Below are 14,707 nucleotides of genomic sequence, written 5' to 3'. Positions count from 1 at the left end.
GGAAGGAAGGAAGGAAGGAAGGAAGGAAACAAACAAACAAACAAACTACTGAACTCAGAGATGAGAAGAGTAAATTTGGTTCCTGTTTTGATTTCCCCATTCTAATCTCCCTGGGAGGCTCAGGTATGCCCTGATGTGTGTTTATGGGTGTCCTCTAAACTCCTTACGGTATCCATTTAAAAAAAAAAAAAAGATAAAAAGAAAAAAGTTCCTTTGGTTGCTTAAGTGTCTTAAGCAACCAAAGAAATCCAATTAAAACGATTACTAAGAGACCATGTCCCTTGAGTAACAGTCCTATGTACCCCATTGTGGGATACATAGCTGTACAACTCCAACTAAAAATAATTAAAATCAGCCAGTTACTGATTTTAACTAGAAGTCAAGGAACTCTATAGGTTGAATCAACTCTATCAAAAACAGCAGTAACTAGTTTTTAATGTATTTTTAGCCAACACAAGGTACTTCTAAAAACACCCATCTTCTTTAATAGGCAAGAGACAAATCAATAATGCTATAAAATAAACACACTAAATATTTTTTTTCTTTCTTTTTTCTTTAAATTCTAAAAGGTATGAATGAGGAAAGGAAAAATAAAAAAATAAAAAAGCTCTAGATGTGGACTTAAAGCACATGAATTAGCTAGTAGGCCTGCTATTAGAACACAAAGTGGCCCCAGCCCACATGTATGAGAGCTCTTAGATAAAGAAGTTGTAACCTGGTATTCTACAGGTAATCTGGTTTTGTTTAGTCCAAAGAATACTTCTAATATTCTGTGAATGAGCTAGCATTCAGGACATTTCATCTTTTAAAAGATTAGTATTTTAATGCCTTCTGAAAATCTAGAAACTTTCAGCTTTCCCAGTGGGGTAAGTATCCTCTGGTAAGTTAGAGTCCTCCCCACTCACTATCACATTGCTCAGGACCCAATTCCTCTCTCACTGCTTCTGTCTTTTAGAGTATCAATTCCTGCTTTATTGATATAAATTTTTCAATTCACAAACTTGCACAACAAATTTGCAAGTAGTTTGGTTAGAATCGGTTCTGATACCAGCAACATGGTACACCTAAGAAAAAAACTGATCCTTTGTCCTACAGCCAACTCACCAGTGCCCTACCCTAAAGACAAATTCCTTTCAACCCTTCACTGCTTTTTCCTGTAATATGACCTCACTAGGAACCATTCCAATCCATCAGACCAGAGTGGAGAGAAAGGAATCAAGTTCCGAATTCTATTTTCCCAGGAGGCTACTGTGCCTCTAAGTAAATTTATGGATGCATGCTAAGAGATAACTGAAAGGAAGTTATGGCATGTCTATTTGTCAACAGTATTCCAAAACCTAAATCTTATTCTGAAAAAAAAAAAAAAAAAAGTTTGCATTTAGGCAATTCGCATGTTTATTGGTAGTCTAGAGCATCTCTTCATGATGTAGCTAAAATAAAATCTGTCATGGGTTCTTTTCGGTTATAATATTGCAAATGATTCAGCATAATAAAAGTTATATTTTTATAACTACTGTCTGACAACTTGCCAAACAAAAATGGAGAAAAGGCTACAGTACAATTGCATTTAATATCCTAATAACCTAGCAAGAAGAAGTACTAAACTTGGCATGTTAGAAAAGGAAGAACATAAGGATACTAAATGCTTAATTTCTCTCCAAAAACACACAAATTAAGATGACTTCATAAAAACCTGAATCAATCATAATAAACATACAAGAAAAATGGAACCAATACTTGACCATCAACAGACCAGACCACATCAATCCACCAGAGCACATATCTATCTTGATGTTATAGTCTTATCCACCATTCGTTGCCTGGGTTTCAGATCCAAATAAGTATGGGTAGTTGCTATAGTGACAATATGCCACTTTTGGAACCAGTAGCTTAGTACTACTGAGTATTTATGAGCTTTACAACGTCAGTACTTCCTCCCACACTTGAAATCTTAGCTCAGACATTACAACTTCACAAAATGCAATTTCATCCTGCTGTTTAGAAGTCAATTTTGTTAGTTTATCAAAAATAGTTTATACTTTAGTAGACATAAATGTCAAGAGAAATAATCTAACTCAACATGCTACGAATATACACACTCAGTAAATATTTGATTAATGTTAAAGATGGCTTAATAAAGTAAACAAATCATGTTATCACTGGCATTTACTGTTTTATTATAGTAACTAGGCAAGAACCATATCTTATTAATTCATGTCTTAGCTTATTTTCATTAATAATAGTATCACTACCACTCTTCCCTTAACATGAAAGTAAACATTTTTTTAAAAACACTAAGAAGCTGGGACGCCTGGGTGGCTCAGCTGTTGGGCACGTGCCTTCCACCCAGGGCATGATCCTGGAGTCTCAGGATTGAGTCCCACATCAGGCTCCCTGCATGGAACCCACCTCTCTCTCTCTGTGTGTCTCTCACGAAAAAATAAAATCTTAAAAAAAAAAAAAAACCACTAAGTTGAATTTTATTTTATAGCAGACTGGTATAAAATTGATATATTTTTATTTCCTTTAGGAACTACTCCTAATAATTAAAAACTAAGTATTATTGGTATCCAAGAAAAATGCGGTTTGTTTTTAGCAAAATGCTAAGAATAAGGAAAAATAATCTCAAATCAATCGTAGACTATCTCAAGATCATCAAAAAGTCAGAGCCTGGAAACCCTCATACATTGCTTCTAGGAACGAAAAATGATACAGACGCTTTGGAAAACAGTTTGACAGTTATACATGGAACTACCATACAACCTATCACTTTCCTAGGTATCTATCCAAAAGAAATGAAAACATATGTCCACAAGACTTGCACATGAATGTTCACAGAAATATTATTCATGATAGCCAAAATTTGGGAATCTAAGTGTCCATCAACTGGTGAATAGGCTATATGTATTTTTTTAATCCATAAAATGGAATACTATTCAGCAATAAAAAAGAATGGATTAATGACACGCTACATCATGAATGAACTTCAAAAACATTATGCTAAGTGAAAGAAGACAGAAAAGATCATATATGATTCTATTAATACTAAATGTTCAGAAAAGGCAAATTAGAGACAGAAAGTACATTAGTGGCTGTCTGAGGAATTAGCTGTAAAAATGGGCACAAGGTATCTTATTAAAGGGATGAAGATGTTCTAAAATTGATTTATAATGATGGCTGCACCATTTGGTATAACTACTAAAAATCACTGACTTGAAATGGGTGAATTTTATGATATGTAAAATATGTCTAAGTTTTGTCTTCTTATTTAAGTCAGAGAATATCAGAGCTGCAGGGAACCTTGCCAATACTCTCTATTTGTACAGATGGAGAAAACGAGGCCCAAAGAGTTAGTTAAGAAAATTGTTCAAATGTCACCTAGCTGGATCATAGCAAAAGCAAAAAAGATCAAAATGTAGCCTCACTCTCCAACCCAGTCCAATGTTACATCTACTAAAAATGCTCAAGGATTTTTTATTATAATAATATTTACACAGAATTCTTTGAGAGGTGTTCTAGAAGCATCAAATTTAAGAATCAAAAAAAATAACTAGAGGCACCTGGGTGAATCAGCCGGTTAAGCATCTGACTCTTGATTTCAGCTCCTGTCCTGATCTTAGGGCGGTGAGATCCAGCCCCTGGACAGGCTCTGCGCTTAGCATGGACCCTTCCTGAGACTCTCTCTTCACCTCTTCATTTCCCTCTATCCCTGCTCATACTCTCTCTCTAAATATTTTTTTAAATGAATAGCTAATTAAAATATACCCCAAACCAATGAGTACATGATATTCAGAAAAAATAAAAGCTAGAAAAACTCATTTGTCACTCTTGGGAGCCCTAAAACTTACTTTTTAAATTGGTAATAAAAGAAAAAGAACTAAGCATCTTTTTCGCTAACTTTCCAACAGAAGCTCTATTTTGGAGTAATTAAATGTTGCCAGTTTATAAAAGAAAGCTTCTACTACACAGAAGAATGCAAATTAATAAATGTAGATGAAACCCTCATCTGGAAACTATCATTTTGCAACCCCTAATAAAATTAGGATTCAGGCAAGAATTATCAATTATTGTTAAGGGCATTATGCAAATGGTTGATGGGGAGCTAGACATTTTTAGGGAGGCAAAACACCACCTTACACATCACGAAGAAAAACAACACATAAATTTAGGAGGGAGATCAAGATGTCACCAACCTACTCAAGCCTTTAGCATTAACGTTCAAGTTTATTAGAAATTCAAGGACTAGAGGGATAAGCTAAACATCAAGAGAAAATAGTCAAACAATTACCAAAGGGGAGATACTTTAAGGAGAGTAAGTCTCGCCTCTTTAGCTAATCAGAGAGGGTGAGGGGAAAAAAAAAAAGTGTTGGGGGGGGGGGGGTGACTATCCTAAAGCAACAGCCTTGAAATACATAAACAAAAACAAGTGTAGTCTTTAACTGGATTCTAGTTTGGATAAAACATCTGTAAGGGTCATTTGGGAGATAAATGGATAAATATGAAGACTTAAATATTTGATATTAGAATATTAGATAACATTAAGATGTTATTATTTAAAGTGTGATTATTTTTTGTTCCGTAGTTAATGTGCTTTTATGGAGATGCACGCCGAAAGACTTAAAAGTGGAGTGTCTAGAGGTCTATGGTTCACTTCAAAATAATGAGTTTAATAAAAAAAACTAAAATCCAAGTCTCAACTTCCTAAGTGTTTCCATAAGTGCACGTTAAAGTACTCATAAGGTATAATAACAATCACACAGAAAGAGCACTCGCAGAGGTTCAGAGACGCGACCTACCACGAACGATACTCTTCTTGCAGATGCGTAGCTGAAGGGAACTCCGATGTGATAACACAATATCGCTGGAAACATAGTACGCGCAAGGCACCAAAAGCCATCAAAGCAGCATGAATGAAGAGTTTTGCCCTCAGAAAGCTAAATATATCTAGTAGAACAGTTTCTTGGTGTTTACCAAGAGAACGAGGCTGTTCCAAGATCACAGTTACGGCTCTGAAGCGGCAGCCGCACTAAAGCAATCCTCAATTATTACATAAAATCACCTGTTCCTTTCTGACTTCACCGCCCCTTCACTACTCCCCAAGTTGTAATCAAGGTAAGGGGCGGTTTTTAAAGATCCTTCTCTCAAGTTACGGGCGCCAAACTAAAGACAGTCTTTACCATATTCATCAGCTTCTTTTCAAGTAGAGCCTCTAAATCTCAGAACCGGGAACTCACAGCCTCCCTCAAATCGTGGACAGGAGGCTGATAACCAACCATCCGACCAGGCGACCAACCGACCAACCAGGAGATCCCACTCATTTGACTTTTCTTCTCTCTCTCCCTCAAAATCCAAAGGGTGGCGCTGTCCTCCCTCCTTCCCCACAGGCCAGGAGGGCGCAGAGGTCGTGCGCGCCGAACGACCGGTGGGGAAGGTCCACCCGCGGGCCGGCCCGGGCCTGGGCGCTCGGCCGCCCCGCCCCGAGGGTCTCCCCCCCGACCCAGCTCGTCCGCCCGCTCCCTCTCCCTAGCGGCTCTGTCTCAAACTCTTTGAACAGTTCTCCGGACGGCTGGGTCCGCCCAGAAACCCCGTGCAGGCTGACGCTTGGGCTGTGAGTCCTCAGCCCAGCCAAGGAGAGCCTTAGACTGAGAAGCATCGCGACCCCTCGCCCTGACCCGAGGTCCGCCGCCGCCTCCGCCTGAGCGCCCTTATTAGCTTACCGACTCACACACTTGCCGGGACTCGGCCGCAGGTAGGAGATGGGCCGGGCCGCCCAGCGCCGGCACCAACCGCGCTTCCCTCCCCGCCCCGCCCCGCCCCGCCCCGCCGGCCTGCGTGCGTCAAGAGTCACGTGCCGCGTCTCCCTTCCCTACCGGCAACCAGGCGCTCTCCTCTTCCGGAAGTCGCGCTCCTCCTGGCAGGGCTCCGCCCACCGCCGGTGACGTCAAACTCAGCTTCTACCACTGCCCTGCGTCCGCCTCCAGGTGCGGGGAGGTGTGCAGCTTCCTTCCGATGAGTTCTGCCGCTTCCTGGGCCCAAAACACCACAGGCGACGGTTTTGAAGTCACGGAGTCTGTGGGACTTGGACCCGCGTGAGGACAGCTCACGGCACCAGAAGCTGACTGCCGAGAAGCCGCCCCCGCGGAGGCCTTCCCCCCTCTCGGCCGCTTGTGCCACACTTGGTTCCGCCAAGACCCACGACGGTTCCGCCCCCTTCTTCCTTGTCATTGATGTTGTTGTTCTTGTCAGTGCCGCAGCCCCGACCGCCGGGAGCTCGAACCCGAGCCGGGGCCGCCCGGGTGGCGCGGTGGCGGCGGCTGCGGCTGCGGCGGCAGCAGCTGCGACGGCTGCGGGGGCTGCTCCGAGGACTGCGGGGGCGGCCGGGGGCGGGCAGCCGGCGGCGGGGCCGGATGGCTCTGTGCGGGCAGGCGGCAGGCGCCGCGTCGCTGCCCAGCGAGCTGATCGTGCACATCTTCTCCTTCCTGCCGGCGCCCGACCGGCTGCGGGCCTCCGCTTCCTGCTCGCACTGGCGCGAGTGCCTCTTCTACCCTGCCCTCTGGCCGCAGCTCCGCATCTGCCTCCGCGTCTCCCCCGCCGAGCAGCCCCGGCTCGAATTCCTCATGCGCAAGTGCGGCTGGTTCGTGCGAGAGCTGCGCGTTGAGTTCGCCGCCGAGAATTACCTGAGCGGTGGCGGCGGCCCGGGCGACGGAGGCGGCGCGGACACCGGGACTGGCGGGGAAGAGGTCGAGGCCTTGCAGCTCTCCACCCGTTGGCTGGAAGTGCTGCGCACCTACTTGGAGCTGGTGCTGTGCGTGCTGGTCAGCATCCGGAACAACAGGTAGGCTCATCGCGGACCCCTCCGATCCTTCCGCCTCTCTCCTCTCCCCCGCTCCTGGGGCCCCGTGTCGCTTGCTACCTCTCGCCCCAAAATAGGTTCGGTGCGGAGACACCCGGCCGGATTTAGCGTTGCTTTCTTCAGTGACTGAGGGTGTCGGTTCCAACCCGGCGACTTCCTTGAGGCGGGAGGGCATAACGGGACGCATCGTGATATTTTATCAACAGTGACGGACCGGGTGTTTTCAGACACCACTCCTGGCGCCTCTCAGGAACTGTCTCACTCATCCTCTCTGTGGCCCTGGGATGAAGCGGACAGGCGCCGTCATTCTTCCTTTTACAGATGAGAGAACTGAAGCTTGAAGGGTGAGGCCTGTGAGTCTTGGGAGAAACAAAACATAACCTGCTTTTTCTGACTCTGAACCTGTGCATTTCAAAATAGTTCGTGGTGGGGGAAGAAGGAGGTATGCTGCTGGCGTCTCGTAGTTACAAGATTCTCCGCGCCACCCCCCCCCCAAAAAAAAAAATATCTTTGACAGCCATTTTCTTACCAGGAATAGTTTTCATTAACTGGGCCAGGCACAAAGAGTAGGAGTGTTTGTTAAAGGCATGAGGGAAGAGCCTGATCATCGGGGTTGGAAGTCCCTCCCCTTGCATCACCAGACTCAACTTGTCCCCAGTGATTCACCTAAGAGTAGCACAGTCCAGCTTAGTGTTTGTGCTGGGGGAACTGCCCAGTGTCTGCAACGTGTAAGCACGTACCTGTCCTGGTTTTGCATCAGGACTTCATTTTAATTCTGCGATTCACTTCCTATGTTCTGACCTGTTATGCTTATCAACATTTTCTTTTATTTGTCCTCCTCTCCAAAAACCTGTTAGTTTACATTTTTTGTATCTGGATGGTCTAAGCAAACTTACAATTAAACTGTGAGTTGGAAAAGTTCAAAAGTTCTAAAAGAAGCAACTTATATGGTAGTAATAGTTAGCAGTTTACAGGTATACTATCTTATTTGATCCTTTCAGTGACCCTGTGAGTTAGGCAAGGCAGCTGTTATCCCTATTTTATAGAAAGGAAACTGATGCTTAATAGAGTCAAGCGATACAAACATTGTTATACAGCATCACTTTTCTACAGGAGCCGTGTCCTTCCTTTTGCAATAAATACGTTGTATTGAACATCATGTATTATATTGAACAACTGAGAGAAGGTACTGATTTAATGCTAGACTATGTATATAAATTCTGTATCTGAGGGAATAAGCATGTAGTCCAAGTTGTACCTGGAGCATGGCTCCATCATTCCGGCGGCCTGTGTATTTCCGCAGCATTTCACACCAAGCCATTCTGTTTTCTGACTTTGATTGTGTATAGCAAGAGAGGCTGTTTGAAGATGTAAATTGGAGGCTCTCAGAGTTGAATGTATGACTAGAGGACCAAATGACCCAGAGTTGAAAAGATTCAGTCAGTGAGCACTTAAACTACTGATGAGACCAAGAGTGGGGTGAATTCAATGAGGACTAATTAGATTTTTCTGTTCTGAGATCAGATGGCACTTCTGAGCAACCATCCAAAAACAAAAAAACAAAAAAAAAAAACAAAAAAACTTGCCTTTGCCAAGTACAAATAAGCTTTACATAGTGCCGAATCCCTTTAAGCGTTTTAATAACTAGTTGGTTGGGTGGATGGATGGATAACGTTATATAGGCAAAAAAGCATATCACTCCTTTTCATTGTTGTTTAATTTGTCTTTCCCTCCTTTCCTTACCCCTACCACTTTTTCCCCCCTCTGCTTTATTGAGGTATAATTGACAAATAAAAGTATATCTATCACTTCTATTAGCATCCCAATCTATAATGTCTATAATGCCACCTTATGCCAGCCCATTTGGGTCAGCTGTCACTTCTATACAAATACAGTACACTGTCATCTCTAATTTTAAGGTTTTCTTGTCTTTTACAGTAGGGATGGTACTGTGAGTTGTGCTGCTTTGATAGCACATTCATTGTATGTGTAAAATAAAGTATAGTATTTTTACACATATTATCTATCCTAATGATATTTCAAAGGATTTTTTTAAATAAATTATCTTTAAGTGTTTGGAAATAAGTTAATTTAACCTTTATTTTTGAAAATGTCTTGAGGTGCTCTAGTAATAATGAAAGTACTAATGTGGATGTTAAAAAACATAAATGGGACTAGTTTTATTTCAATTTTAACAAATTTGAAATGTTTTAGATCAAGTTGTTTATTTGATAATTTTGTTAAACCCTATACTTCCTTCTGTAAGCACTTGAACTACAGACTCAGGTTCGGTGAAGAAGAAAATAATTTTATTTAGTGTTTTTTTGGGTTTTCCAAACGCATTAAATAACTAATGAGAAAAATGAACATTTGATATTGTTCTTAACATTCCAAAGTTAAATTTACAGTAGTTTTGCTCTATGATTTCTGCCATTTTAAAAGTACTAAAGGGGATATGAAACCTACTGGTTCACAAGCCTTATGCTTCCAGGCTTTGTGGTGAATTTCTTTATATAATTTACACAACTCAGACTGTTACTTTGTTGTGTTCCAGATATTTTCATGTTCCCCAGGAAAAGACTAAAACTATAACCTTGGATTGTGGGAACTTTTCAAGGATACTCTTCGAAGAGGATAATCAGCATTTTAGTTTTTTGCTTGGTTCCTGGGTTTGATATACGCGTGTACCCTCACGGTGACTGTAGCCTCTTTGCAGATATCTTAGATGTTAGGAACAACTGATGAAGATCAAAGAGATGCAGAAATGCCTCTCAAAGGGCAAAACACAGTACTCTAGGTTTCATAGTTCCCCTCCCTACAGGAGGCTGCAATATCTGCCAGTACTGTAGGAACAAAATAGAATAGAAATACAGTAGGTATTTCTCATTCAATTGTATTATGTTAAGTAGGCTGAATTTCTTCTGCAGTTGTTCCATAAGAAATTGTTCTTAAAAGTTCAAAACAACATACGTAGATACTCATTTTTAGGGTGTAATCTAGTTGCTGAGTACTACCTATTGAAATGTTGTATTTGACTACTTAGGAAAAATGAGTTTGTGGACAATAAGATTTATGATAATAGCTAATAGATTCAGTAACTAAAAATATTTATTTTTAAACAGCAGGCATAGGTACGTTGTAATCATCCAGTTTATGCTTTTCTGAACTGTATAAGTATTTTACATGAGCTTTGTTGGATAACATTCTAAATTGAGTGCAGTACTTTTATTAAAGATAAATACTGCATGGGCCAGTGAGATTTTATATGAGGGAGATTTTCTTGTTAAAGATCTGGGCTAGGTCTCCCAACTACATATATGTACATTGACCATTTCATGGCTATGCCCACTGACATAACCTCTCGGTAGTAGAAGTTCTATTAATAATTATTAGATTTGTCTTGTTGACTTGGCATGTGCAATGAAGAAGACTCTTACATTTGTATTGTTTTCTCAGCATCAGTCTACCAGGATCCAAAAACACATAAGGCCTTTAAAAAATACATCTGAAAATAAGTTAAAAATTCTTTGGACATTTCCTATTACTATCTAAGATGGTAGGAAATGCCTTGAAAGTGTTGTGTTCAACAACCCTCAGCCTTATTTTTCTTGAAATATTTTCTTTTCTCATAATGTAGTAAATACATGTAATAATAGCATCTTTCTTTTGAGAGCTTTTATCATTTGTGTAAAGAAGTCTATTTGCAGAATATCTATTAAAATATATTGGGACTCTGACCAGTATATACTATCCAAGTGGTGACTGCCCATAGAGAAGAGAGGTGAGATGCTGCATACCCGACAGACTCCTTACTTGAAAACTGACAAGTTAAAATGGTTTCATAGGTCATTGAGAAAGGAGGAGATTCCAACCTGTTAAAGAAACTAACCTCCTCGGAGGGATGCTAAGAAGAATTAGGGTTCTCTCTAGGCCATATAGGTACATTCTTACAGTGACTGAGAACTGATAGATTGAGGATATGAAATAAAACCCAGCAAAAGATTGTTAAAGTAAAATGTCATTTCTTCTGTGTTAAGTGAAGCTGTGAAGCAGTTTTTGAGTGAAGTGATTAAATTATTTCCATTTTAATGAGTTAGTTCTGAGGAAACCCTGAAAGAGTTCATCCAACTTGATCAACTTATTTAGGGCCTAAAACGATAGTTTTAAAAAATCTGGTGGTTTTCCTCCAAATATTGAGAGCCCACTATGTGTCAAGCAGTGAAAACAAACTTCCTATTCTCATAGAGCCAACATTCTAGAGGGGAAAGAAAAAAAAAACAGTAAATAAATGAAAGGGAGATTATTTCAGTTGTGAAAATAAAAGAGCACTATGTAATAGTGACTAGGTGGCAACATTAGAGTAGCAAGGGAAAACATGTCTGAAAAAGACATTTGAGCTGCAATGTGAATGACACAAGTTACCCATCTGAAGATCTGAGCAAACAGCATTTTAAGCAGGGGGAGAAAAAAAAACAAACACCAAACACCAAGGCTTTAGGTCAGACAAATTTTTGACCTGTTGAAGCAATAGGAAAGAAAGTATGGCCGGACCATGAGAAGGAAAGTGAGGTGAGAGGGGGCGTTGTCATGCTTTCTGCAATACAGAAGGAGGAAGGAATGGGATTGATTATGTGGGCTTGTGGAAGGAAGTTTGAGCTACATTCTAAGAAGAAATCACAGAAAAATATTTAACGGCAAAAATAATGTGATCTAATACGCATTTTAAGATACTCTGCTGTGTAATGAGTGAATTACAAGAGGGAAAAGACACAGGGAAACTTGGGAAACTGTTGCAAAAATAGAGACAGAGATGATGATAGCTTAGAGTATGGTGGAGACAGTAGAGATGAAGAAAAGTGGATAGATTTAGAATGTATTTTGGAAATAGAGCCAAGAGAACTTGCTGCTTGGGTGTAGAGAAAAAGGAGAATCAAATGTTTTTCCATCATTTCTCTTTAAGAATCACTTAGTTTTCTTATTCTTAGTGTTATTACAATGATCTTTTAATAGCATGTTCAATAGCAATTTTAAGTGTCAATCTTATTTAAACTTTTCTTGTGTAATCTCTGGGATTGAAAGATGATGGTGATTCTTAGAAGGTAATTGAGTAAGTGAACAGTAAAGCAAATGCTAGGAGATTGCTTTTAGTTAATGGATCCTAAAAAAGCTAATAAGCTATTATATCCTGATGACTTATTTCTGATCCTTAAAATTGTGCTGTACAATTTGGTTGCCGCTAGTCACATATAGCTTTTCAATTTTTAATTTATTAAATAAAATTAAAGATTAGTTAGTCACAATAGTCACATCTCCAGTGCTCAATAGCCATATGTGACTGTTAGTCACAGTAGTCACATTTCCAGCGCTCAGTTGCCATATGTCATTAGACAGCATGGAACAGAGTATTGCTATCGTGGCAGAGTTCTACTGGACAACATTTCTCTAAAAGTGTTTGTTTTTATTTGTGTCATTTGGCTGTGGTCATTCATCAGCATTTGTGAGAGGAGGAAATATGTTATCAAAAGTGGTATGTGGATGTAAACACACTTGGTACTAAACATGAACTAAGAATAGAATTAACTTGAAAGGAAAAAAAAAAAAGAAAGAAAGAAAGAAAGAAAGAAAGAAAGAAAGAAAGAAAAAAAAAGAATTAACTTGAAAGAATTACTTGCAATGATGTAGCTTATTTTAGGTTTTATCAGTTTAGACAACTGATAACATTTTGTGTGCTCCTTGTGTGATTATGATATCAAAAACTTTTGGGTCCCAGTTACAGTAAACAGTACAACAGAATCCCAGAAAATGAAAGGTCTTCAACCTTCTGTAGTTAGAACTTGAGGACTATTTCTGAGGCTCATAGATGGTTAATATTATTTTCAAAGAATTGCTCAAACTAATTCAATGAATACCACAGGCGTACCTTGTTTTATTGTGCTTTGCTTTATTGCCCTTGACAGATAATGCTTTATTTTACAAATTGACATTTTGTGGCAACCCTGCATCTAGCAATTATCTTGGCACCATTTTTCCAACAGTACTTGCTCACTTTGTGTCTCTGTGTCTTATTTTGGTAACTCCTACAGTATTTCAAACTTCTTCATTATTATTAGATTTGTTATGTGGCCAGTGATCTTTGATGTTACCAATATAATTATTTTGGAGTACCACAAACCATTTCCACATAAGATGGCAAACTTAATCAGTAAATGTGTGTGTTCTCACTGCTCCAGTGACCAGTCATTCCCTTGTCTCTTTCCTTCTCCCTTAATCCCTGAGACACAACAATATTTAAATTAGGCCAAATAATAACTCTGAAATGGGACGCCTGGTGGCTCAGTGGTTGAGCATCTGCCTTTGGCTTGGGGCATGATCCCTGGGTCCCAGGATCAAGGCCTCATCAGGCGCCCTCTGCCTATGTCTGCCTCTCTGTGTGTGTGTGTGTGTCTCTCATGAGTAAATAAATAAAATCTACAAAAAAATTAAATAAAATAAAAATCTCTGAAATGGCCTCAAGTGACAGGAAGAGTCACATGTGTCTCACTTTAAATCAGAAGCTAAAAATGGTTAAGTTTAGTGAGGAAGGCATGTGAAAGGCTGAGATAGGCCAAAAGCAAATTCTCTTGTGTCAGACAGCCAATTTGTGAATGCAAAATAAATGTTCTTGAAGGAAATTGAAAATGCTACCCCAGGGAGCACACAAATAAGTGGAACAGCTTTATTGTTGATATGGAGAAAGTTTGAGTGATCTGGACAGAAAACCAAACCAGCCACAACATTCCCTTAAGCCAAAGCCTAATCCAGAACAAGGCCCTAACTCTCTTCAGTTCTTGAGAAACTGAAAGGCTGACAGAGGTGAGAAAGTTACAGAAGAAAAGTTTGAAGCTAGCAGAAGTTGGTTCATGAGGTTTAAGGAAAGAAGTCGTCTTCATAACATCAAGGTACAAAGTGAAGCAGCAATGCTGATGCAGAAGCTGTAGCAAGTTATCCAGAAGCTCCAGCTAAGATAATTAATGAAGACGGCTACACTAAGCAACAGATTTTCAACATAGACAAAACAGCCTACCATTGGAAGAAGATGCCATGTAGGACTTTGATAGCTAGAGAGAAATCATTGCCTCATTTCAAAGCTTCAAAAAACAGGTTGACTCTCTTATTAGGAGCTAATGTAACTGGTAACTTTAAGTTGAAATCAGTGCTCATTGATTATTGCCAAAATCATAGGGCCCTTAGGAACTATGTTGAATCTACTCTGCCTGAGCTCTATGAATGAAACAACAAAGCCTGGATGACAGCACGTTTATTTACACCATGGTTTACTGAATACATATATATATATATATATATATATATATATATATATATATATATATATATATTTTTTTTTTTTTTTTTTTTTTTTTTTTGGTTTACTGAGTATTTTTGAGCCCACTGTTTAGACCTACTGCTCAGGAAAGCAAACAAAACAACAACAACAACAACAGAAAAAAACTCCTTATAAAATATTACAACTCGTTGACAATACACCTGTTCATCCAAGAGTTCTGATGGGACTGTACTATGAAATCAATGTTGCTTTCATGACTGCTAGTACAAAATCCATTCTATAGCCCATGGATCAAGAAGTAATTTTGATTTTCAAGTGTTATTATTTAAGAAATACATATCATAAGGCTATCACTCATAAATCATGATTCCTGTGATAATCTGGGCAAAGTAAATTGAAAATCTTCTGGAAAGGAATACCATTCTAGATATCATTAAGAACCGTCAATTCACATGAAGAAGTCAAAATACCAACATCAAAGGAGTATGGAAGAATTTGATTTCAGTCCTCATGGATGATTTTGAAGGGTT

The 14,707-nt window shown here is 39.8% G+C and overlaps 1 protein-coding gene and 1 long non-coding RNA gene across 2 annotated transcripts in view; one reads left to right on the top strand and one right to left on the bottom strand.

Annotated features, from left to right (window-relative positions):
* LOC140599360 (uncharacterized) overlaps positions 1–5,801 on the bottom strand; it is a 166,920-nt gene extending 161,119 nt beyond the window's left edge. The window contains exon 1 of the long non-coding RNA XR_012002144.1: positions 5,718–5,801. This is a non-coding gene — a long non-coding RNA (uncharacterized lncRNA). The remainder of the gene's footprint in view (positions 1–5,717) is intronic.
* Positions 5,802–6,009: 208 nt separating this feature from the next.
* The window catches only part of FBXO33 (F-box protein 33), a 32,614-nt gene continuing 23,916 nt past the window's right edge, over positions 6,010–14,707 (top strand). Inside the window, exon 1 of the mRNA XM_026019001.2 lies at positions 6,010–6,835. Coding sequence (XP_025874786.2) covers positions 6,228–6,835 — 608 coding nt within the window. The 5' untranslated portion in view covers positions 6,010–6,227. The remainder of the gene's footprint in view (positions 6,836–14,707) is intronic.

Source organism: Vulpes vulpes, chromosome 6 (assembly GCF_048418805.1).
Source record: "Vulpes vulpes isolate BD-2025 chromosome 6, VulVul3, whole genome shotgun sequence".
Taxonomy (NCBI): domain Eukaryota; kingdom Metazoa; phylum Chordata; class Mammalia; order Carnivora; family Canidae; genus Vulpes; species Vulpes vulpes.
This window is presented reverse-complemented; position numbering and strand designations above follow the sequence as displayed.